General features: G+C 52.7%; 1 protein-coding gene across 3 annotated transcripts in view; it reads right to left on the minus strand.

Moving 5' to 3' along the window:
• The window catches only part of TMEM108 (transmembrane protein 108), a 257869-nt gene that overhangs the window by 11315 nt on the left and 222428 nt on the right, over nt 1-24126 (minus strand). For all 3 annotated transcript variants that reach the window (XM_059663933.1, XM_059663932.1, XM_059663931.1), the window contains exon 4: nt 5804-7219. In XM_059663933.1, the coding sequence (XP_059519916.1) occupies nt 5804-7219 (1416 nt within the window). The remainder of the gene's footprint in view (nt 1-5803; nt 7220-24126) is intronic.

Below are 24126 nucleotides of genomic sequence, written 5' to 3' on the forward strand. Positions count from 1 at the left end.
CTCAACCTTTCCAAGCACCTGCCAAAGTGCCTCCCCAGGCCGGATGGAGAAGGCACAGCAAATCCTAACAGCAGGGTGAATCGTAACTGCCCCACGACCCCTGCCATGCACGCAGCACCTTCTCCATGGCAGGCACCGAGATGGGCCTTGGAGGCATCGTCTTTGGAGTGGGTGTTGCAGCCACGAAAATGCTTTGCTCAGACCCCCTGCTGCAGGGAGCACAGCTCAGGGATGGCCCGGCTGCTGCCCTGGACCCGCCACCACATCTGTGCCGAGGTCGCGCTCCCTGGACTGCTCCCAGCCATGAGGACTGTGGCGGGTACCAGTGCTCTGCTCCTGCAGCACAGGGATGCTCCATGGCCTGAGGTCTCCACTGGCCCATTAGAAACTCCCTTAAAATGGCACTGCAGTTCGAGACTCCTCAATCCTCCTGCCTCCCTCTCCTTTCTACTCTTTAAATGTTTTAAAAATTGATTTTAAAGAGAGAAAAGGAGATAGATAGAGATAGAAACATCGATCAGCTGCCTCCTGCAAACCCCCTACTGGGGATCGAGCCACAACCTGGGCATGTGCCCTGACCTGGAATTGAACCTTGGCTTCCTGGTTCCTGGGCCGACACTCAACCACTGAGCCACGCCAGCTGGGCTCCCACTCCTTTCGTGGGCGGCAGAGCTCCAGCCCCTCCCTTTATATTTCACAGCCGCTGCCCCACTCGTCCGCTTGAGGCCTAACCCGTTTTGGTATCTGCCTCCCGAAGGCCCCGGACCAGTGGATAGGTAACTTGTCCAAACCTCCCAGGTTGCGAGTGGGAAGCCGGGATGACGTCCAGGTGTTTGGTCCCCAAGCCACGTCTTCCCATCACACAGGCTCCCTCACCAGTGGTCCATGCAGGCCTAACGTTAGGAAATGAGAGAGCAGGGAGCGCCGACACACTTCAGGGGGGCCCTTCGCTGTGTGCGTGACTAACGGGCCCTGGAGGGAAGGAGGGCTCAGGAGTGCGATGAGCCAGGCTGGGGCAATCGTTTCCCCCCTGGAGGCTGAGGGGGGAGGCCCAGGGGAGGCCTCAGCGTGTGGAAGGCCGCAAGACTGGCCGAGGCCACGGGCCTGGGGGAGCCGGGCGGGGGACTTGCTGCCTGACTCCTCACCCTGGCCGGAGGGAATATGCCCGAGGAAGCCCAGGAGGTCCCCACCAGGGAGCGCTGGTTGGGCAGCACAGAGCAGAGCTGAGAGCCTGGGCATGACGCCTGGACAGCCCTGCCCTGCCAAAGGCTGCTCCCTCCCTGTTCACCTGGCTCAGGAGCCCCCAGGTCACACTTCCTTCTCGTCCTGATCTCCTCTAGTCTCTTCACTGGAAAGAGTAACTCTAACAGGTTTTCTTATAAGGTCACAGTCACGTGGGGCCTGTGAGTAAAAGGTACACACACATCCAGACTTGACTGCCATTCTCAGAACAACGAAGACAGCGAGAGCCACGCTGTGCACACCAGTGTGGTCGGTGACCCCTGCACGGATGCTCCGGTGGTGTACCCTAAGGAGGAAGGGAGCGGGCACTCTGGGGCAAGGCACACGGCCGCACTCCGGGCCTGGGAGGAAAGCCTGCGCAGTTGGCCTTGCTTCCTGCCCTCACCTTCCACATTCTCAGGACTGGGTGTGGCATGTGCAGGACAGGCCAGGGAGCCTGGTAGAGACACAAAACGGAGTTGGTGAGAACCCAGAGGGCTGACAGGCAGGGAGGGTCCATGCAGCACCAGGCCCAGAGCCTCTGGCGGGAGGTGGTGGGCCGTGTGTCCTGATGGTGGCAGCAGAGACCAGCTCAGGAGCTGCATGGCTCCCCTGCCCCAGCCCAGGGAGGCCTGGATCCGACCAATCCCACTCCTCAGCCATCTGAAACCCTGTGTGCAGTCTCTGGCTGGGTCCTTTGGCTGCTGGTGGGGCTCAGACTGGGCGGGCAGGGGAACTGGTAACATCCTGTTGGGCAGACCTGAGATGTGCTAAGACTGCCCCCTGATCCTGCCAGAGCAGGGGAGTCACCCACCCATCTGCTCAGTGGTCCCCGCCATCTGGAGTCTGGCCTCTGGAGGAGGGAGAAAAGCAGGGCCAGGGCCGGACTGAAAAGCCAGATGTGAGAGCATCTATGCATGGTCCTGCCTGCCACCCAGGCTGCCTGCAATACCTGGCAAATGGCAACGGAGGAGGCCCTTCTTGGAAGGCTGCGAGTGAGCTTTAGGACAGATGCCGGCGTTGGGAAGGTCTGAGACAGAGCCCTAGGCCTGGGGTGCAGCTATGAAAACCATCTGCAGACGCACGCACCTGTGCCTTGAAAAAGCACAGCGTCCTGCAGGGACAAGTGTTCTCTCTCAATGCTCCTCCTCGCTGGGCCTTCCCAGGTGAACGATGACCCTGAGAAGTCGGGGCCATGACTGAGGACAGCAGCTGTGTGTGGAGGCAGCCAGGGCCGAGGCAGGAGCCTTGGTGAGTGAGCTCAGGGGAGTGGAAATGCAGGACAGACGCCTAAGAAGTGGGGTCAGAGGTCCACGGGGCTACAGAGTCTGCTTTGAACACAGGTGGGTATAATCCTTGACGAAGTACCTGTCCTATCCCCAGCACCTGAAGGCTGTGCCGGAAGCATTCTCCAGGTGCTGTGCCAGGCTGTGTCCTTACTTCTGCCGCGGCTGATGTGATCATGCATGGCTTAGGCAGCTCACGGGGTTTCTGGCTTTGCAGTAAGATCTGCTCTGCTCTGCACGCACACATAGCAAAAGGACTAGAATTGCAAAGCCCAGGTGTGGCCTGTAGGGGCAAAGGCTAGATCTACTCCTGCTGTCCAGCCCAGGCAAAGAGGAAGCCGGTGGGGAGAGGGCTCCGGACGGGGGAGCACAGCACACATCTCTGACTGCCCAGTGCCTGGCACACAATGGGCACTTGAGAAATAGCGTGTTCCATCAGACAAACAGATTCTACCACCGGATCTGGGTGGACTCACGTGTGATTGGGGCCCCGGGAAGTCACTTCACCTGGTGACGTACTCCCCACCTGTAGGGTGTGCTCCTTGCCCAGCGTGTTTGTTTCTCTATATTTTATTCCTCTGGCGAGTCTGTCTTAAGGCTGGAATGGTTAACAATAATGGGAACTCACTTTGTAAACTAGAGCCTCTGGGCACATGTGAAGGATGGAAAATTAGAAAGCTGTCTCCAATGTAGTTACTTCCTACTATGACCGTGATTAATTATTTATTGGCTAACAGTACAATATTTTCTTATTGTCATTCTTTGTGTGTGTGTGTGTGTTTTAAATCCTCACCCGAGGATATTTTTCCATTGATTTTAGAGAGAGTGGAAGAGAGAGGGAAAAACAGAGAGATATATCGATGTGAGAAGAATACATCAATTGGTTGCCTCCTGAACACACCCCAACCAAGGCCAGGGAGGAGCCTGCAACTGAGGTACATGCCCTTGACTGGAGTCGAACCTGGGACCCTTTGATTTGCAGGCTGACACTCTATCCACTGAGCCAACCGGCTAGGGCTCATTCTTCTGTTTTAGAAGTGGACAATCAGATTTAAGAATACGTGTGTGGCCCTGGCAGGTGTGGCTCGGTTGGTTGGGACGTTGTCCTGTGCACCAAAAGGGTTGCGGGTTCAGTTCCCAGCCAGAGCACATGCCTTGGTTGTGGGTTCAATCCCTGGTTGGGCATATATGGGAGGCAATCGACTGATGTTTCTCTCTCACATCAAAGCCTCTCGCACTGATGTTTCTCTCTCTCTTTCAAATCAATAAACATATCCTCGGGTGACGTAATAAACATCCTTTTTAAGGAAAAAAGAAAAAAATACACGCTGCCTAATGAAACAATACAACCTGCAACCTGCAAACATGCTCACCTCTGTGACCTGGGTCCCTGAGCAGACAGGCTGCCACCCTGACATGGGAGTCTGCTCTGCTCTCCCACTGGAAGGAGACAGAAAGCGGAGCGGCGGCTCCTGGAGAGGATCCAGAATCCAGATTAAGCCTCCTGTGTGTGCAGGTTCTGAGGCTGGGCTCCTCCAGAGAGCGGATGAGCCCAGGGTGAGACGTGCTGGTCAGCACAACCAATAACGCCGAAGCCAGGCTGCACTGCCTGAACAAAGGACCATCGCGCCTCTCTGCGTGGCTGGGCATGTGGACGCTGTCCTCTCCCTTCTGGGGGCCCATCTGGAGAGGCCGTGATGGGGGCAGGGCCAGGGCCAGGGCCAGGGCCATGCAGCCCGTGGAGCAGTGGTTCTCAGCCTTCCTAATGCTGTGACCCTTTAATACAGCTCCTCGTGTTGTGGTGACCCCCAACCATAAAATCATTTTCGTTGCTACTTCATAACTGTAATTTTGCTACTGTTATGAATCAGAATGTAAATATCTGATACGCAGGATGTATTTTCATTGTTACAAATTGAACATAATTAAAGCATAGTGATTAACACAAAAACAATATGTAATTATATATGTTTTCTGATGGTCTTAGGCGACCCCTGTGAAAGGGTCGTTTGACCCCCAAAGGGGTCGCGACCCACAGGTTGAGAACCGCTGCCATGGAGGGACCTGCAGGAACAGGGCGAGCAGCTTGGGGAAAGAGAAGACTGACTTCGAGAGCCATTTCAAATGTTTTGGGGCGGGCAGACTGACTGGTTCTGTGTAGTTTCAGAGGGCATGGCTTAGGGCACAGAGTGAAAATTACAAGGAGGCAAATTCTGGCCCCCAAGAGAGCAGGGTAACAACCCGAGGGAGAACTGGCTGTCCTGAGTGATCACACAGAGGTGCCTCACCTGGAGGGTTCGGAGGGAGGCCGAATGGTAGCTGAGGGGGGTGGGTGGGTGGGGCTGAGGTCAGTGAGCATCCTTGTGAGGTTATCAGAAAAACAGAATCTAGGATCAAGCACCTGGCGAAGACATAAAGGAAGCCCTCGGTTCTGAGTGACGACAGCAGGTTCTCTATGGAGACCCCGGGGGTGGGGGGCGGGGGGGAAGCAGCAGCAAGAAGTGCCGGTCACCTGAGGAGAGCCCTTCTGCACCAACACCAGTGGGAGCAGAGGACAGTGATGAGTCCAAGCAGCATCCCGCTCACACCCGTGAACACACAAAACTGGGGAGCGAACAGCTCAGCTCGCAGGTAACTCTGAAGCCTCAGTTTAGCTGCAGGCGCTGTTTCCCCAGGGCTAACAACTTCCTGCAAGACCACAGCTGCTCTGCCCTTCTTTCTTGAGGGGAGAGAGACAGAAGGAGGGGAAGAGATGCGGGAGGGGAGGAAAGACAGGAAGGGATGTGGACGGGATGTAGGAGAGGAGGTGAGGGCTCTGCTGTAATTTGCAAGTGCCCAGTCTCACCCAGGCTCCTCACTGCCGCTGCTGCGTCACTTCAGGCAGTCGCAGGCGACCCTGGAGGGCAGGGTGGTGTCGTGGCAGGGGCACTGGGCTGGAAGATAGGCGCTGTGGGCTCTCTCCCAGCCTGCCTCTCGCTAACCCTGTGGTCTCAATGCCCTCCAGTTTGGCGTTTCTTCCTGCAACGTGCAGGGTAAACTGGACTCCCTGTGGGGTCCTCCCCGCCCATGGGAGCTGTGCCTGTATGACCAGTGGGCATCGAGCTGTGACTGGCAGAGCCAAGGACCAGGGGCAGGGAGAACCACAATCCCTGTCATGCCACCTGTTTCCTGGGATTCTGAACAGCTTTGCCACCCACCTGGTGGGGACTGTCCAACCCTGGGCCAGGGGGTTCTGGGGACGGGCAAGTTGGTGTGGAGGAGGGAGAGGAGAGGGGGGGTGTGGGGAGGGCACTCACAGCAGGAGGAGATGGGCACGCTGATGGCCAGGACCACCCAGGCAATGTCCATCTTGCTCAGGCAGATGGTGGCTCTGTGCTGGGGGGAGTCCCCTTCGGCCACATGGGAGATGTTCCCGGCCGGGCCAGGCTTCCAGGTCCCCGCAGGGACCAGGCGGTTGAGGAAGTTCCCTGTGGCCGTGGACACCACTGTGGACAGAGGACGGGGCAGCCGGGCAATCATGCTGGGGGCGGCCACAGCCTCCTCCTCGGCTCGGGGGACAGTGCTTTCTGAGGCCCCGGGGGGGTGAGCAGGGGTCCGCGGGGCTGAGGGTGTCGCTGAGGATGTTCCCTGAGGAAGCCCCTCGGGAGGGGCGGAGACGCTGGCATCGAAGGCAGCCTGGGGGGGCCCCGGGGCCGCCGTGGAGCCCCCCGAGCTGGCGGACAGAGGCCTGCCGGTCCCAGGGGTGACAGTGAGCCAGGAGTCACTGTGGCTGGAGCTGTCGTGGGGGTCACCGCGAGGGCGCGGAGAAGGCACTGGGGCAGGTTGTGGGCTGGCGGGGACGCCTGAGGCTGTGGCGGCGTCCGGCTGCCCTCCTGGGCTGGTGAGGGTCGGACCACCCCCCTGGACTGCTCTAAGGCCCGGCGTGGTTTCCGTGCGCACCAAGAGGGTGGTGCCTGGTGCCCATGTGGTCCTGCTGGGCGCCGTGGCTGCGGCCACCGTCTGGGGCTGTGGCGAGGAGGAGGAATTCCAGGGGGTGAGGGTGGAGGGCTCGGGCTCCACGGACCCTGTGGCGTTGCCTCTGAGGACCTGAGAGGCTCTCACCCCCTGGTGCTTCTGCCCCAGGTGCGCGGAGCTCTGATTCCTGCCCCGCGGGCCTTCCTTTCTTCCCGAGGGGCCCCCGAGTGCGGGCAGGACGGGGCGGGATGAACCGCCAGCCCCCCTTCGGGCAGAGCCAGGCGGTCTGGGGGGCCTGCGTGTGGCCCCCCGGGTGGGTGCTGGGCTGGGGCGGCTGGTGGCTGCAGGCGGCTTTGTCAGCAGGATGGTGGGCCCAGCCTCTCCCAGGGGGCGGCCCTCTGGGTGGGAGGTGGCCGTGGCCGTGGCCGTGGCCGCAGGAAGGGGCCCTGTGCTCAGGGGGCCGTCAGCCTGGCGGGCGGTTGCCGTGGCCATCGTGGTGGAGGCGGTGTTTGCAGGAGGGTGTCCCTCTGGATAGGGTGTTGCTGCTGCCACGGTGGCTTCGGCCTGTGAGAAGGGCCCATCAGGACGGGGGCTCAAGGTCATGCTGGAGGGGGCGGCCACCAGGGCGGAGCGACTGGTGGAGCTGAGCGGTGGGGTCACCATGGTGCCGGGAGGCAGGACCTGAAGAGAGTTCCTGGGAGATGGTTCCTGGGCAGCAAACGCCAGAGCTTCGGTCAGCGCCAAGGTCAGGAGGAAGCCTTGAGGGAGACAGAGGGCAGAGGTGAGGTGCCGGGAGAGGCTGGGGGCCCGGGCCTTCCTAACCTGAGAACCTGTGACCCTGGAACTCAGGGGAAGCCCCTGAGCATCCCCAAGGTCCAGCTGGAGACAGCCGGCCTGCCCGCCCAGGAGCGGCCTTGGGCCTGATCCTGACCTGTGAACTCCTGCTTGTTCCCGCGAGCCCCTGGGTCCCTCTCACCCTTCCTTCAGCCCTGCTGGCTGCCCAGCAATGGCGGAGCAGAAACCATTTCCATCTGGCCACTCTCTGGGGTCCCCTCCCCACATTCCAGCAGGGCTGATGGCCAGCTCCTGGGACAGTCAGAGGAGCTGCTGACAGGGAAGGCAGGGGCCTGGTGAGATTCCAAGGAGCAGGGAGGGGAGATCACTTCCTGGCAGGCCTTTGACATGAGGCCCAGGACCACCCTGGGGCCACCTCCAACTTAGGTGGAGTACGGGGTCTTGGAGGGGACCAGTGTCCTCCTCACCCTGCGCTTCATTCTCAGTGAGGGGCCAGGGGAGACTGCGGACTGTAGCTCCAATAGACTGTAGCTCCCATGATCTCTAGGAACAATCTGCCCTAAACAACCTATTTTTCCCGAACGTTCATTCGTGACATAGCCCAGACATGAGCAGTGGGCTCTGCCTGTTCAAGTCAGTCCTGAGAACTGGTTACGGAGCAGCTACCCCACCCCCACCTTTCATGCGTGATCCAGTCCTCAACCACCCGCTGGGGTAGAACACTGAGGCTCAGGAGATTAAGTTAACACGTTCGAGGTCCCACAGTATCAGAAGTATTTGAAACAGGGCTGGATCCCCACATGCATGTTTTTCCTGGTTAAACAGCACCAATGGCACAGGAGGAGGAAGAAGGAGACGGGACCTGCATCCACAGAGGAACGTACTGCTGTGCTCCGACCAGTTCAGGCTCAGCCCGCCTCCCCCTGCAGCTTAAACCACAGGGGCGATCTAAGAACCGGTATCGAGGCCTCTGATCTGGGGCACATTCCATTATGAGCCCCTGCTTGGCTCCTGAGGGCCTTGGTTCAATATAAGTGTTGTTATGAACTGAATTATGCCCCCCTAAGTCCCCATGCTGAAGCCCTAACCCCCAGTACCTCAGAGTGTGAGTGTTTGGAGACGGAGCCTTTAGAGAGGTGATTGGGACACAATGAAGCCATGGAGTGGCCCTCACCCAGTCTGACTGGTGTCCTGACAAGAGGAGATTAGGACACAGAGAGCAGCATCAGGGATGCTGAATACCTGGGCAGAGGAAAGGCCCGAGGGCACGCAGTGAGAGGGCAGCCTCGGCAAGCCAAGGAAGGAGGTCTTATTAGAATCCAATACTGTCAGCATCTTGACCTTGGCCCTCAGCCTCCAGAACTGCGAGAAAGCACATTTCTGTTGTTCAAGTCCCTAGTCAGTGGTGTTTGGTTATGGCAGCCCAAGTAAGTGTCTTACATTAAAGACTCCCCCAAAAAGAGAGGTGGAGGCAGGGGCTTGTGTGCAGGTAGTTCATTTTGGGAAGTGATCAGCCATGGGGTCTGATCTGAGGTGAGTGAAACGGGGAAAATCAATCTGAGGGCAAGGTATGAGCTGATTAGAGAGGGCAACTCACATTCGCTGGGACCTGGGAGGAGCTGAGTAGATGCCCTTCGAATTGTCCAGGTAAGATCACACCCTGCAGCTCCCATCCCCACTGGCCCACGCGGCTCCACGGGGGCTTGGTCCACTGCACTTCCTTGCTCCTGCACCGCCCATGGGCGAGTCAGAGAGGGCCTGTCTAGTCCCACCGGGGCCCAGCTGCTGGCTGCCACAACAGCTGGAGTTAAACTGAAGGGCTCAGAAGATTCCTGGGGTGGAGGCCAAGGACACAATAGTCTGTGGGAGCAGAAAGGGCAGTGCCAAGCTTTCAGAGAGCCCCCAACTGACCCCAGTGAAATGCCTGGGTGGGACTGGAACCACTCTGGCTGCCAGAACTGTTGCAGCGCTATGGAGGCAGAGGGGTTAATGCATCCTGGTCTTTCTAACACTCAGGAAAGAAATTCCCCAGGCTTTCCCACCAGGAATGTTCCAGGGGCTAAAATCCTCCCAGCTGGAAAGATATGACTGGAACCCTGCTTGTGTCAGTCTCACAGTGTAGAAAATCTTTCGCCTCTGCAAGCTCTAAAGTCAGTTTTCTCTAGAAGGACTGTTCAGTGACCTCTTAGCCATTTCTTCTTTGGATGCAGAGTGAAGCTCTGGTACAATGAGTGGATACTGCCATCCTGGCTGCAAAGGGTTTCCACCCGGAGGGAGTCATGTAGCTGTCACAGTGCCAGGGGCCCGGGAAGTAAGTTAATGCAATGCCCTCATTTCCCAGAGCGGGGAGGGAAGTGACTTGTCCAACACACAGCTGGTGGGTGGGGGACGGAGTCTGGATCATAGCTATTATTTCAAAGCAACTTTCCATTTGCATCATAAAAAGTGCTACAATGTCACAGTGCCCAAACACCTTCAGCCTCCACTGTCACCTTCAGCATGGGAATCAGACCTGAGTTTACCTCTCCTCCTGGGCACGAAAGGTTAACCCCTAAAGGCGAAGGGCCGCATACTGTCACAATAGCTGTGCAAGGCCTTCCTCTCAGCAGATGCAAATTTTCACCCACGGCCCTTTGTTCTGGCCTGCTCACTCTGCTCCCCACCTTTGGGGCTCCGGGCCTCTTTGCATATCATTTGCACTGTTTTGCATAATGGCCCCTGAGGTTCTAATTCCAAATATATAAGAGAGACTAAACCTAAAATCCAGCTTGACATGCTTTAAATGTGGACCCGATTTTTATAGCATGTCGTGATAAGGACGAGTGTGTGGGGGGTGGAAACCCACAGATTGATGGGAGCCCAGATGTCCACGCAGGCCTCCTCCTACCTAGAATTCCAATGCATCCATGATCCCAGGGCCCAGGGGGAAGAAAAGGCCCTGCTCCTTCTGTTTGTTTGGTCGGGTGCCCACTGTCCATATTGGGCATAACATTTGCATCTGGCAAAGGCGAGGAGGGAATTGGTAAAGAGAGCAAAGGCTAAAATGAACGGAGTGCTTCCTACCCATCACGTGCTGCTCGCAGGGCTAGGCCTGTCCTGACACAGTCCTCACAACCACCCGATGAGGCCGGTGCTATTAGTTCCCTGCTGTTGCCCGAGGAAAGCACAGAGAGGTGCAGGACCAGCCCTCTCACTCAGCTGGGGAATGGTGGGCTGAGATTTGAACCTGGCTGCCTGGCTCTAGGGTCTATAGTCTCAACTTGCTCTCAATGCCCACCCCGCGGGCTGCTCTGTACAATCAAAGGCAATGACCCACAATCTTTTGGGAACCGATTTTCTATCATCGGTCTTTTGACTCTCCTTCCCTCTTACCTGTATTCTTCTTTCTCCACTTCAGGACTCTATAGGACACACTGGGTGTTCTTTGAACAATCCAGCCAATTAACTATATTTCGCAACTAACGGGGGTGGGAGGAGGGGACTTGGAGTAGTACAGTAAGCGGGCTGGAAATCCCTGCTCTAATTCTCTCCTCTTCCCTGAGCCTGGTATCCCACTGCTTAATTAACTTAGGTAAAATTTTTCTCTTAAAATTGCTTACTCACACATACAAGACACATGGATACGTTTCCCCTTACACATAAAAACAGAGTTCTAGCTCACTTTCCTTGTAATGTAAAACATGTTCTTCTAAGTAGAGCACCCTCCCCATTAAACTAGGTTTCTACTGCCAGCGATTTCTCCTCTGCCTCAGAACCCCACAGCACCATCGAAGGTGTCTGAGAAGCCTTCTACGCCACCCACCCCCATCGGTAAGCAGCAGGCAGCCTGGCCATCCCCAATGTGTGGTATTTGCAAGTTCTTGGCACTCCTCTCACCAGGAGGTGGAGTCTGCCTCCTTCCCGCTGAACCTCGTGGACCAGTGTGACCCCCTCAATGAGCAGAACGGAACAGAAGTGACACCACATGAGTCCGAGGCCAGAGGAGAATGGGTCACACAGCTTCTGCAGGTTTCTCTTGGGGGCCTCAGCCCCATGAAGGGGCTGCCGTGTGGAGGGAGTGGAGAGACCATGTGGAGAGTGAGAGGGGGCTCAGCTGCCCCAGCCCCAGCCAGGCCTCAGACATCAGCGTGAAGAGCCGAGTATGACCCTGGCCCAGAACTGCTGGATGGCAACCGCACAACAGGCCCTAAGTGGGAGCCCCCAGCTGAGCCCAGTCAACCCTAACATTTGTGAATAAAATAGCTTACTCCTGCCCTAACCAGTTTGGCTCAGTGGATAGAGGGTCGGCCTGTGGACTGAAGGGTCCCAGGTTCGATTCTGGTCAAGGGCATGTACCTTGGTTGTGGGCACATCCCCAGTAGGGGAAGTGCAGGAGGCAGCTGATCGATGTTTCTCTCTCATTGATGTTTCTAATTATCCCTCTCCCTTCCCGCTGTAAAAATATCAATAAAATATATTTTTTTAAAAATAGCTTACTCCTTTCAGCCACTGTTTGGGGTGGTTTGTTGGCAGCCACAGATAACCAGACACGTGGAAATTTAGCTTCTACATCTGAAGTTCCAACAACACTAGAAAAGAGTATCCACAGCACACCGAGTGTTACCCTCAGGGAGCCTGCCTCCTACAGGGCAGTAATGTACCATCTTGCCGGGAAACGAGCTTTTCTAATTTCAAGAGGATCGTCTTATGATTGGAAGGGACTTTTAATTAGGACTCTCTGATATCTAATCTCTCACCTTATGGACGAGAAGGCTGAAGCCCAACACAATGACACAGCTTGCCCTGGCCCAGGCCAGCTCTACGGGGTTAGGGCCGCGAGGGGCCTGGGCCAGTTCACTGTCTCCCAATCCCACCAACACCCTGCGCTTACAGTGCTCTCCTTCCATCACTGTGACCCCAGTATTCCAGGGGCTCTGAACTTCAATGTCCCCTTTCATTTTAAAGACCAAACATAAATTCATTCCTCGGAGCAGTTTCTCTTACTCAGAAATACAGGTAATTCATTACTGCAGGGTAAGTGAGGTGACTGCTCTTAAGCAGTACTCATGCCTGTGACCCTGGCTTCTTTATGAAAGCGAGGAGTTTCGGGTACAAATCTTTGCTGCTGCCCTCTCTCCAGGCAGCCATATTCCAAATTCTATCAAGTCTTGCTGGACATGTGGCTCTGGCCACAGGGCTAAAGGTCAGGTTCTGCTTGGTGATTACAGCTATCTGAGGCCATCACCTGGTTCCAGAAATGTCTGGAGATCACTGACTCAACAGTTGAACGGATGAGCTCTATGACTGTGTTTCCCAGAGTACAATCTCAAAGCACTGCAAGTAAGAAATCCATGTGAGATGGGCCCATGTGCCCCAGACACAGCCGTGACCTCTGGCAAGTGTGAATTTACCTTGTGCTGCAGCTCTGGGGCTGACAGATCACAGCTCCCTAACAAAGACACATAGATGCACGCGTGAACACACACACACACACACACACACACACACACACACACCCACAGGCCCTCTCCTGGGAGCAGGAAATAGGCAAAAATGATAAACTTGCCGCCCAAGACTTCCCATCACATCCATGCTAACACAGGGTTAAGTCATTTGTCTACGGCCAAAGCAGCCACCAGGTAGCAGTGCTAGAATTTGAAACCTGGTTTCTCTGACCGTAGCTGCTTGAGACCCCAGGGACGGATTTTTGATCCAAAGCAATGTCCCACGTGAGCAGGGGAGCGTTTTGTGCAGACAGGCAATGACAGAACAGCTGTGATGATCCCAATTGAAAACACAGCCCCCAGTGAGCGGTGGGTCTGTGTTCCCTCCCCTGGGACCTGGGCGGGTGGTGGCGATGGCTGCGGAGATGCTATGTGACTGCTGAGGCCAGGCGTAAAAGTGACAGCTCCTTCCCGGCTCCCATTGTTGGTGCTTGCTCTCAGAGGCCAGCGCCACGCCGTGAGGAGCCCATGAAGGGGCCCAGGATGAAGGAACGAGGCCCCTGACCTTCAGTCCCAGCTGGACTTCCAGGGGACAGCCAGCACCAACTGCCGGCCATGGGACGAGCCATCTGAGAGTGGGTCTCCCAGCCCCGGTCCAGCTCCCCCAGGGGTCTCGGTGGAGCAGAGGCAAGGGCTCCCTGCCCCCAAAACAGATTTATGAGCAGAATGAATGATTAGTGTTGTTAGGCCATGAAGGTTTGGGGTTCGCTAGGCAGCAACAGTGACTGGAATACCCTCTGTGTAGAAAGGAAGTTGCTGCTCGTCCAGTGGCCACTCTGGGGTTCGACACCAGTCTCTCGTGCCGGAGCTCAACAGGCTCATTTGGATTTGGATCCCCTACTGGCCTGTGCTCCTGCCCAGACTCAAGGAAAGGGAAACACCCAATTCTGGGCTCTTTCTATAGCATCACTATTTCTCTGTCTACAGCTTCCCAGGAAGAAAGGAGCAAATGTGTCCCAGGAGTGCCACGAAGCTTCTGGCGTACCTGCACTTTGTGGGCTGGGAGGAGGCTAGAGGCTGGTGCATGGGGCTTGCATGTTGAAGACATGCCTTTAATATGTGTATGTATGCAGCATATGTATAGAGCAGGTGGAGCCCACACATTGAAGACATGACCATTTCCTTCACGGAACTGCCAATTTACAAGGGAAGAAAATCAACTATGACAGGGGCACAAACTCACACAACAAAGATGTTCTCTCAAAGACTTTCCCCAAACAATGACAATGAGAGTCAGAATGAGATGCCTGAAAAGGTCAACTCGGCTTCTAATAAAAGAACAGGGTCCTTAGCATTCAGTGAGCATCTCGCTGACATCACGGGGAAGAACACAAATGCACCGCCAATCCCGACTGCCCTGTGTTCTCCCAAATAAAAGGAAAAGGCTCGTAAAAATGTTCCATGTTTCACAGCACAAAACCCGACAGACACTACCTCAGCCAGGTGGTCAAGGTCAACGCCAACAGCGATGAAGTCACGGCGAGTACCCTCGATAGGAAAGGGGCACTTAACCTTGGCAGTTTCCCGCCATCAAACCTACAGCCCCGGTCTAATCATGAGGAAAACACTTAGCCCAATTAAGGAACATTCTAGAAAATATCTGACCAGTACTCCTCACAGTTTCAAGGTCATCAAAACAAGGAAAGGCTGAGAAACTGTCACAGCTATAAGGTACCTAAGGAGACAGAAGGACTCAATGTAATGGGGTCTCCTGGTTGGGGTCCTGGCACAGGAGAAGGACCTGAGGGAATGTGAGTAAAGAATGGGTGTCAGTTAAATAATAATCTATCGGTTTAGCTCCTGAGTCGTGACAAATGTGCCAGAGCAATGTGAAATGCTAGCAGCAGAGGACACTGGGTACAGGGTATATAGAAACTCTCTGACTTACCTTTGCAATTTTTCTGCAAGTTTAACATTATGCCAAAGTTAAGAAAAATGGAAAAAATTGTCCCACAGAGGTGAGACAGCGGGGACAGGGTGAGGACATCGCATGGGGGAGGTCCTGGAGGGGGACTTAGCTGAAGGGAGGTTTGCAGGCAACTTTGCCAGCTCCTTGGGTGAGATCTGCACCCACAGACCCACTCTGGATCCCACTTAGAGAAAGAGGAGAAAAATCCCATGAGCATGGCTGCCTCGATCTATATTCCACCCGAGTCTCACCTTTCTTAATATTCGCAGAGTCAACGCGTGGAGCTTGGAGGTGAAATGGTCAGGGAGTCTAACAACCGGAACACACAGTTTTTTAACCTGTTCAAATTCCAACCGAGGGGTCAGGGTAAAGGCTACCCACGTGATAGAAACAGTTACGACCTTCCTGACCAGGGAAGCGGCTGCGTGGAAATCAGAGCGTCTTTCTCTTCACCAAGGGCCGCACTGCCCTGTCCCTTACACATGGAAGCCAGACGAGGTGTTGGCACTGACACACCCATCCTCCCTGAGCACTTCCGCCCACATCCCTCTCCTGCTGGGCACCCAACTTGAACTGTCACTGTGTCGTGACAAGGTCAGGGTCCCTCGTCTCTTCTGGACAGAAACTGGGCTCCCTGTCCAGTGCTCCCTGGCACGCTGTTCCCATCCATGCTGTGGCCCATCTCCCCATAGAGCCCGCAGTGGCGAGGCTGGAAGGCATGAGGCTGGGGTCAGTGGGATGTAGGATCAATCAGGTGGGTTGTGGTGGGACCTCAGGCAAATTATCAGCTTTGCTTTCCTTGGCTGTATCATAAGGATAACAATGCCTGGCTTTAGGCCACTGTCAGGGGTGGGGATGTGAGGCTGAGGGGCGGAGAGGCCCCACATAGTGCCAGGTATGCATCAGGAGGTAACTGTGGTTTTCGTTTCTGCTGCATTTAGGGGACTCCCTGGGGCTGGGAGGTTCCTGAGCATTGAGAGCCCCAGAACTGGGCTCCCTGTCTGACTCGCATTAGGAGCTCAGTTTTCTGGAAACTGTGAGAATAAAAGAATACTTAAATACTAGGAAGTAATTCCACGCACTTGAGTTATTTGCAGCCGAATGCTTACCACAAAATTAGAGATATTTACTTCTTTGCAGACAATGTCAACAACAGGAAACAGTAAGTAATGTGTGTCCGGTGATGTGACAGTATGGGTGCGTGTGGGCGTGTGCACATGTATGTATTTGTCCCTTTTATACTTTGCTTGTTTCAGTGATTAACAAGCGGTTCAAACATCCAGCCTGTATGGTGGAGAGAGAAAGGAGAAGGCTGAGATGGACCCACTGCCTGCACATCCCTCCCAAGACCCTAGAGCAGTGGTTCTCAACCTTCTGGCCCTTTAAATACAGTTCCTCATGTTGTGACCCAACCATAAAATTATTTTCGTTGCTACTTCCTAACCGTAATGTTGCTACTGTTATGAATCATAATGTAAATATCTGATATGCAGGATGGTCTTAGGCGACCCCTGTGAAAGGGTCGTTCAACCGCCAAAGGGGTCGAGACCTACAGGTTGAGAACCGCTGCCCTAGCGCATGCTGCGCCCACGCTGCAGGTTCCATTCCTGTGACATAAGCAAACTGGCCTTCGTTTCCTCCCAAAGTTTTAAAGGTCTGGGTAAGGTGTTTGCCAGGACTTGGGTTGTAGGGCGAATCCCACCCAGCATTGGGTTCCTGGTGCAGGGGGCGTGCTCTGGAAGGTTCTGAAGAGAGCCATGGGGAAGAAGGACAGACAGGAGGACATAGTTGGGAGGCAGCCCCATCAAGGGCCGGGGAAGGCCCTGGAGAAGCCCATGGTGTCTCCTACAAACCCAATAACAACGCCTCTGTGCAGAGCCCGCAGACCCGCTCCTGGGGTCTGGTCCAGTGCGTTCCTCACCCGAGGAAGCCCTTGGACAGTCCTGGGACCCGCGCACACCAGCGTCTGTCTATCCTTCCTTCTGATTCCCCAGAGCCAGGAGCAGGAGGAAAAGACAATGGCCCCGGCCCGTGCCGAGGGTCACCGACTATACAGAGCGCTGAGGCTGTTCACCTGACACCCTCTGTGGCTTGCTGACAGTCTTAAGTGACATTTCTTAGCACCCCTCCTCCTCACTAAAGAGCTTGCTGAGGAGGCTGGCAGGGCTGGTGGCCGTGTCTGAGAGGAGGGTGGGCAGACAGAGGCCCCGTGGAGGCTGACGGCAGAGAAGGCTGCCTGCTCTCTCTGGCACACAGCTCGCCTGCTCCTGAGCCCTGTAATATTCTCCCGGAGCATCCTGCGGGGCTGCTTGGTATGCTCGCAGGCCCGGCGGGCGGCTGGCTGCAGGCCGTCTGGCACTGCCCTGTCGGCTGCCAAAGGTTCAGTGTCTGCCTGGAACAAAGCGGCTCAGGCAACGCAGCTGTGCATCCTGTGAAATGCCTGGCTCCCCATTTCAAGGCAGGATGCCCGCACCCCAAGGTTTAATTTAGGTTTTGAGCACGAATTAGATTTCACAATTGAATTTGGAAAGCAGCCTCCAGGCTGTGTGCTCGGGGACTCAGGCTTTCCTCCCCCTCATCCCGACTTCTCCCAGTGCTGATGCTGACACTGCCACTAACTCTAACTTTGCACGCATGGGGCACCTGCCATGTGCCAGGCACTCAACTAAGGATTCTCACATTTCACCTTCATCTTCACAAAACCCCATGAGGTGGAAAAGAAGAAATCTTAGTCCATGTCCTATATGATTATAAGGGTACCCACCCTCCACCTCTTTATTATTCTCTTTTTGGGTATAAATATATGGATTTAGGTGCCTGAATAATTCAATGTAAACATGGAGGTAGCTTTCTGGAGGAAACACTAATAAAATCTCATCCAGGTCAAGCCAAGGAGACAAGAACAAACACAAAGAACATGGAGGACATGAGGGGAGGTGGGCTATCATCCAGGACTATGCTGAATGGAGCAGATGGACTATGCAGCCATTTGACCGGGGGGGGGGGGGAGGGGGGGCATGAAAGCTGGAGGAACCCAGGAATGCTTCCTGGAAGAGGAGAAACCTGAGTTCTCTTCTACCATCCCTTCATTTGTTCACTTCTCCATTCACACATTCAACAAATATTTATGGAGGGCGAAGTGGAGTGTGGCATTGTGTTTTCCAGATAAACTACCATCATGATCTCAGCCACAGCGATGGCTGCAATTACCTCTTTCCCCACCACAGGTAATAAAATGCAGATCGGCAGATACAATTCTGGCAAATTCTGAAAAGTAAGCTTATCCATGGGTGGGAAACACTAATGTGCATAATAACACACGTTTATTAAGCATCCACTTTGTTGGCAGGTATTTTACTCCTATAAATTGATTAATCATAAAAACTTGTGAGGTGGGTCTTGTTCCCCAAAACGGAGGTTCAGAGAGGTTACTAGATTTATTCAAGGTGGAGCCAAGATGCAGAGGTAAATACATTTCTGTTTTTCTTTACTCTCCTTCTCTTCTTCCAGCTATGGATGTTGCCCACTGCAAAAACCCATTAGTGGTTAATTCTTGATTACCTCTGCTCCCAGTAAGCTCACCACCTGATCAAAGGACTCCTCCCTTCAGCAGGGCTTAGAGAAGACAAGCAGAGTCAGCCTCCTGAGGGCTGTTCCACGCTGGCCTGGCTCCAGTCCACACTCAGTTCAAACTCTGCCTCTGAACTGAACCCAAGACAATACTCAGGATCAGGATACATCCCTAAAGGGTTCTAATCCCCACAGCCCAACTGGGAATGTTGTCTTTGTAGATACCCTCCTTCGAAGGAGAAAGGCAGCTGCCCCAACCTGCGAGGCAGGGGGCGGGGCAGGGGCGAGGTAGTTCCTTGCCACTGAGATTTGCTTAGCTGTTCTTCCCTTTCTCCAGCCACAGCTGCCAACTCAGGTACCCAAGGCACATACTGGTTTCCAGCCCAGAACCCCCGCTGGCTGGGATAAACACAGAACAGATGCAGACAGGGTCTCCTCATTTCTCTCCATGTCTCTGAGGCTCCCAGACTGTAGGCAGAGACGTATCCTGTTTACAACCACACTACACAGAGCGCTGGGGCTGTTCACCTGATACCCTCTGACAGTCTGAAGTGAGATCAGGAGGTAACTGTGACCCATCTTCTAGTTACTGAACACCCTTCCTCCTTCACTGCTTCCTTTTGAGGGAGACATTTCTTTCTTCTTAAACTTAACTCTATTGACATATGATTTGTATGTTTTAAACCCGCACATTTCAAGTGTACAGGTTGCTGAGTTTCGGCAAAGGTACACAACTGTGCAGCCATCACCATAATCAAGATATGCAACATCTCCATCTCCCTAGTAAGTTCCCTCCTGGCCCTCTGCAGTCAAATCTCCCCGACAGCCACTTTAGGCAAAAAATGATCTGATTACCATCCCTATCGGTGGGTTTCATCTGTTCTAGATTCTCACATAAGTGGATTTAGATACAATCTTTTGTATCTGGCTTTCACTCAGCGTAACATCTGTGAAATTTATCTGAACAGCTGTGGATTGTCCATTTGCTGCATGTATCAATGGCTTGTCCTTTTTTATTGCTGAGTAGTATTCCGTTAAACGGATATGCTCCAATTGGTATACTCATTCATCTGATGCTAGACATTCGGGTTATTTCTAGAGAAGGACTGTTGTGAATAAAGCTGCTATAAACATTTGTTTACAAGTCTCTATATGGACATATGTTTTCATTTCTCTTCAGTAAATACCTAGGAGTAGAACTGCTGGGACATATGGTCACTGTATACTTAAGTTTGTTAAGAATTGCCAAAACTGTTTCCCAAAGTGGTTTACCATTTTAAATTTGTTTTCAAATTTAATTATGTTGCTTGACAGGTTGATTAATTGATTGTTCAGGTAATAAAGTATATTGGCACAATCCAAAAGTCAAAATGCAGAAAATAAATATAGGGAAAGCCTCCTTCCCAGCTTCACCTCACCCGAAGGTGAGTGGTGTTAGCAGTTCTTTATGGACCTTCCAAGAGATAACTGGAACATTCACAAGCAAACACTTCACTACATTTCCCCTCCCACTTTTTACACAGGTGAGCGTGTACTGGGCACACCTGGGTTTACTTAATAATATATCTTGGATACTGCTGAAGAGCCATTTCCCAAAGTGTGTTCTCGAAGAACTTGATACCTATCAAGTGCTCTGTGAGAAAAGGGTTCCTAAATAAACTTGGGAAAACGCTGCACACGTCGGCTACCTCTCAGAAATTCACAATGCATGTTAGCTCATTCAAGGCTATAAGAGGTTCCATAATTAAAAAAGCAGGGTTTCCAAAATTATTTGAACTGAGAATCCTTTTCTTTGCAGTAACACCTCTCTAACATTTTGCACGAGTAGAATCCTGCAGAATACTCTTGGGGAAGCAGTTAGCTAGACCAGGAGTTCACAAACGTTTTCTGTAAAGGGCCAGAGAGCAAGCATTTTAGGCTTTGTGGACACGGTCTCGGTCACAATTACTCAATTCTGCCATTGTAGTGTGAAAGCAGATGTAGACAAGATGTCAATGAACAGGTATGGTTGTTTTAATAAAACTTTATTTACAAAAAGAGGCGGCAGATCGTAGCTCGCTAATTCCTGATCAATTACAGTGTTTTTTTTCAAGGCCTCCCATTTGCGCTTTCTCCCTACCTGCCCATTCCCTTCCCATCCAAACTAACCATCCACCTGGAAGACGATGGGAATGGAGGAGAGGAGTGGACCAAAGCAAGGGAAGGAGGTGGGAGTGGGGAGAAGGGAAAAGTGAAAGGGAATTGTGGGGAAGGTGTCCTGGAAGAAAATCAGCATGGCCAAAGGCTGACCGAACGAACAGCTGTCCAATCTGAAATGTCCTCCCTATCCGCTTCTCTTCTCCTTCCCCCTTCTCCGCCCAGTGCTCAAAGCGTCCACCTGCTCCTCATGGTCCATCTGATTAAATAAATGTTCAGTGACAGAACGAATGCTTCTGGATTCTGAGCTTCATTCAGCATCTCCATCTGCAAGACCTTAGAATCCCCAAGATGCCTTTACAGCGTCCTCATTCTAGGATGCCAGGAAATCTTTGTTGTTCATGGCAAGCCCATCTGAGGATGCATCAGCTGGTGGGCAGACTTGTGATTCTGAAAGTGAATGAGCATGTTTTCTCATGCTAACAAGGCAATAGATACAATGGTTATCTAAGGAAATTCTAGCTCTTTTGTTTTAAGTACCATATTTCATTAACTATAAGAAGCAACATACTATTGTTTTATGCACTAATAGGCCAGAGTAAATACTGCCAATTAAACTATGACAATGCTTTCTTACATGTTCAATTTTTATTCTATAATTATTGAAAGAGCTCTTTTAGACTTATCTCAACACTTTTTTAAAACGTGTGTCTTCTATTACATCACACCGTGTGCAACTGCCATCCCTTCTGCAAAGCATCTCAGCAACAAAACACATCCCACTTTCAGTGGCTCTGTGAGTGAGTGTTTTCTTCCCTTTAGTACCATTGAGAACTTGGTTGTTGTGTGGCCAATGGAATGAAGACCATTTTACAAGGATGAACATTTGTTCCACAAATACCAAGATTCTATCCTGTTGCTCCACTTTGATGCCCTCTACATCCACAACAACTTTTTGCTTCAATGATGAGTCACAGTGAATCTTTGTGAAGACATTTTAAACAGCAGTCAAATAGGCATACTATCAATGATGCATTTGCCACAAAAGAGAGATTATGAGAGGAACCACCATGGCTGACATTCGCCCATGCCTGGACAATGGTAACTACGTCATGAGTGCTATCTGGCTGACAGAAACCACAAGATGCACCCCTACTTCAGAGATGTGAACATGAACAGAAGTTTCCCCAACAGCATCACCTAGAGGCCTGGTCGGCAAACTGCGGCTCTTGAGCCACATGCAGCTCTTTGGCCCCTTGAGTGTGGCTCTTCCACAAAATACTGACTTCTGTGCATGGGCCATGAAGTTTCAATCGCGCTGTATGTGCTTGCCTGCACGTGGTATTTTGTGGAAGAGCCATACTCAAGGTGCCAAAGAGCCGCATGTGGCTTGTGAGCCGCAGTTTGCCGACCACTGATAGAGGAAGAGGTGTGCTTAAACAAAGTCCTACTTCCAGACTCTAGGAAGCAAAGGAAAAACCAACAGCCTCGAAGCGCAGGATATGGGAGCATTTTTCTTCTGTGCAGCCATTTCCAAATGCTGTGTAGTGACACAGAGACACTTCCAGCCGAATGTCTGTGCCCTGGACGGGAATGGGTCTAACAGGGAGTTCCTGCGGCTCCTAACCTGGAATGAATGACCCGCACGCTGCACCTTCACACTTGCCCTCCCTGCCGGGAGCTCAAAAAGAACTTCTGGTTTACACCATGAATTATGCATGAGGATGTAAGGTGCTGATCATTTTAAAGTAGAAAAATCAGAAATGAACTATAGTTAGTTTTTAAAAACATGTGCTTAGCACATATGCCAAAGGAATGTGTAAAGGAAAAAGCAAAATTAGAAATTTATATCTGTGTAAAAATGTCTATATGACATTTAAAGATCCGACCAACGACTGCTGCAGTTACGAGGCTGCTTGGCGTCGTACGCAGCTCTGAGCTGGGCTCGCCAGCTTCTGTTTGGCAGGGTGGGGGCTGCAGGGAGCGAGTGAGGCATGGGTGCGTGTGGAGGGGCAGGGGAAGCACCAAGCCACGCTGTGGGCCACCTCTCTCGGTGAGGGAACTTTTGACTCTCCTGTCTGAGGTTTAGACCCAGGTCTGTCTGACCCCAAGCCCCTGTTCCTTCCACCTTCCACTGTTTCACAGATGCGCTGCTAGAATCCAATATCTAAACCGTAATCCTTATGTTCTGTACAACTCCTTGTATTGTAGTAAACACGCTTCCCGCCAAAACTCCCCTGGAGAGAGGGCTGAGTGAAGTGATGCTCTAGATGCCAGCTCCTCCTGTGCCCCTCCAGCGTGGCAGGTGTCTGTCTGGGAGATGCCTGACGGGGTTTCTGGGTGGCTTCGATGAGTCTGAATCTCCAGATGCATCCCCAGCTCAGAGCCTCACTGGCGCACACCTGACGTGGTATATGCCACGCTCCCACCACAGACGTGGGCGTCCAAGTGGATGTAATGTGCTTCTGACGTATGCCTTTCATGCTCTTAAAAAGGCTTCCAGGTGGTTTATAACAGGACGACACAGACATGAGTCTTGTAGCATAAAAACTCAGATCAATACTCCATAGAGGAATAAGACGATGAAAATGAGCTGAAGCAGAGGGCAGAAGCAAACGCAATAGGGAGCAGCAAGAGCCACCTGTGAAATGCCATGCTGCTCCCTGCCTCCTGGGGTCTCATTGCTAAGCAACCTTAAAGGGCACGGGCAAATCAATGCTTCTCCAGAATGTCAAAAACAAAATCTGGGAGCGGGCACATGTCTGCCTGGTGCTTGTGAAGGAAAGTAGGGAAATGGGCTACCTGATTACCATGGACAGTAGGCAGGACACAACACCATTCTGGTTCTGAAATGGGGAGTCTGAACACAGCAGCTGGAGACGGCCGCGAGCTCATCGGCCGGCTCCTAGGTTGCCTCCCTGTGGGGAAGAAGTGATTACTTCTTCCCAATGTACCACCTTCTCCCAATTCAAATCGGACGCCTAGTACTTCTCTGGCAATCTAGAAGCAGGAGGGCGACAGAGTTGGGGCGGACCCCACACGCCCACCTCACGTTAGATTAGGCCCTAACTGATGGAGTCGGAGATGAGCAGACGGCGCAAAGCAGACACAGATGCGGCAATCCGTGTGGGTCTCCCCGGCTTCCAGTTCCCTGGTGGACAGGACGGTTCTGATATCCGAGGTCGCACCAGATTGTGCTGTGTCACTGCTCTGGTAGGCGTGGCTCTTTCATCTTCGTTTTGGAAGAACTAAAACTAGCAATGTATATGTTTCCATTTCAGAAATCCTTACAAAGAACAGGCTCTCCTAACTCTGAAGCCCAGATAAGCAGCAGATTGATCTCCGTATCTCCAGCTTCATGGGGGGTTGGGTGGGTGGGTGTGCCCTTTTTAAGCAGACTTGTTAAAGGTACACTTACCTATTTTTCAACAATATAACTCCTGAATATATTCATGGGTGATTGTTTTTTGACTTTCAAGTTATACTCCCCTTTTATTTTTATTTTCCTTTTTATGCTTTAAGTATATTTTGCCCTTTTGATTTTTTTTGAGCTGAATTCATAGGTCACTTATCTTCATTCTTTCTCATTAAATGATGAAAGCTCTCAAGGGTCTGAATTTGTTGTCTGAATTGAGCCTTAAGGTTTGTTTTTCTCTTTGCTTTTGCATTCAGAATTTATTACCAATCTACCTTCCTTCAACCTTTACATGTGCTTTGGCCATTTCTATAAAATATTAATCACCTTTCATCCACAAGCGTTGACATGTAGTTT

This window comes from Myotis daubentonii, chromosome 14 (genome assembly GCF_963259705.1).
Source record: "Myotis daubentonii chromosome 14, mMyoDau2.1, whole genome shotgun sequence".
Taxonomy (NCBI): Eukaryota; Metazoa; Chordata; class Mammalia; order Chiroptera; family Vespertilionidae; genus Myotis; species Myotis daubentonii.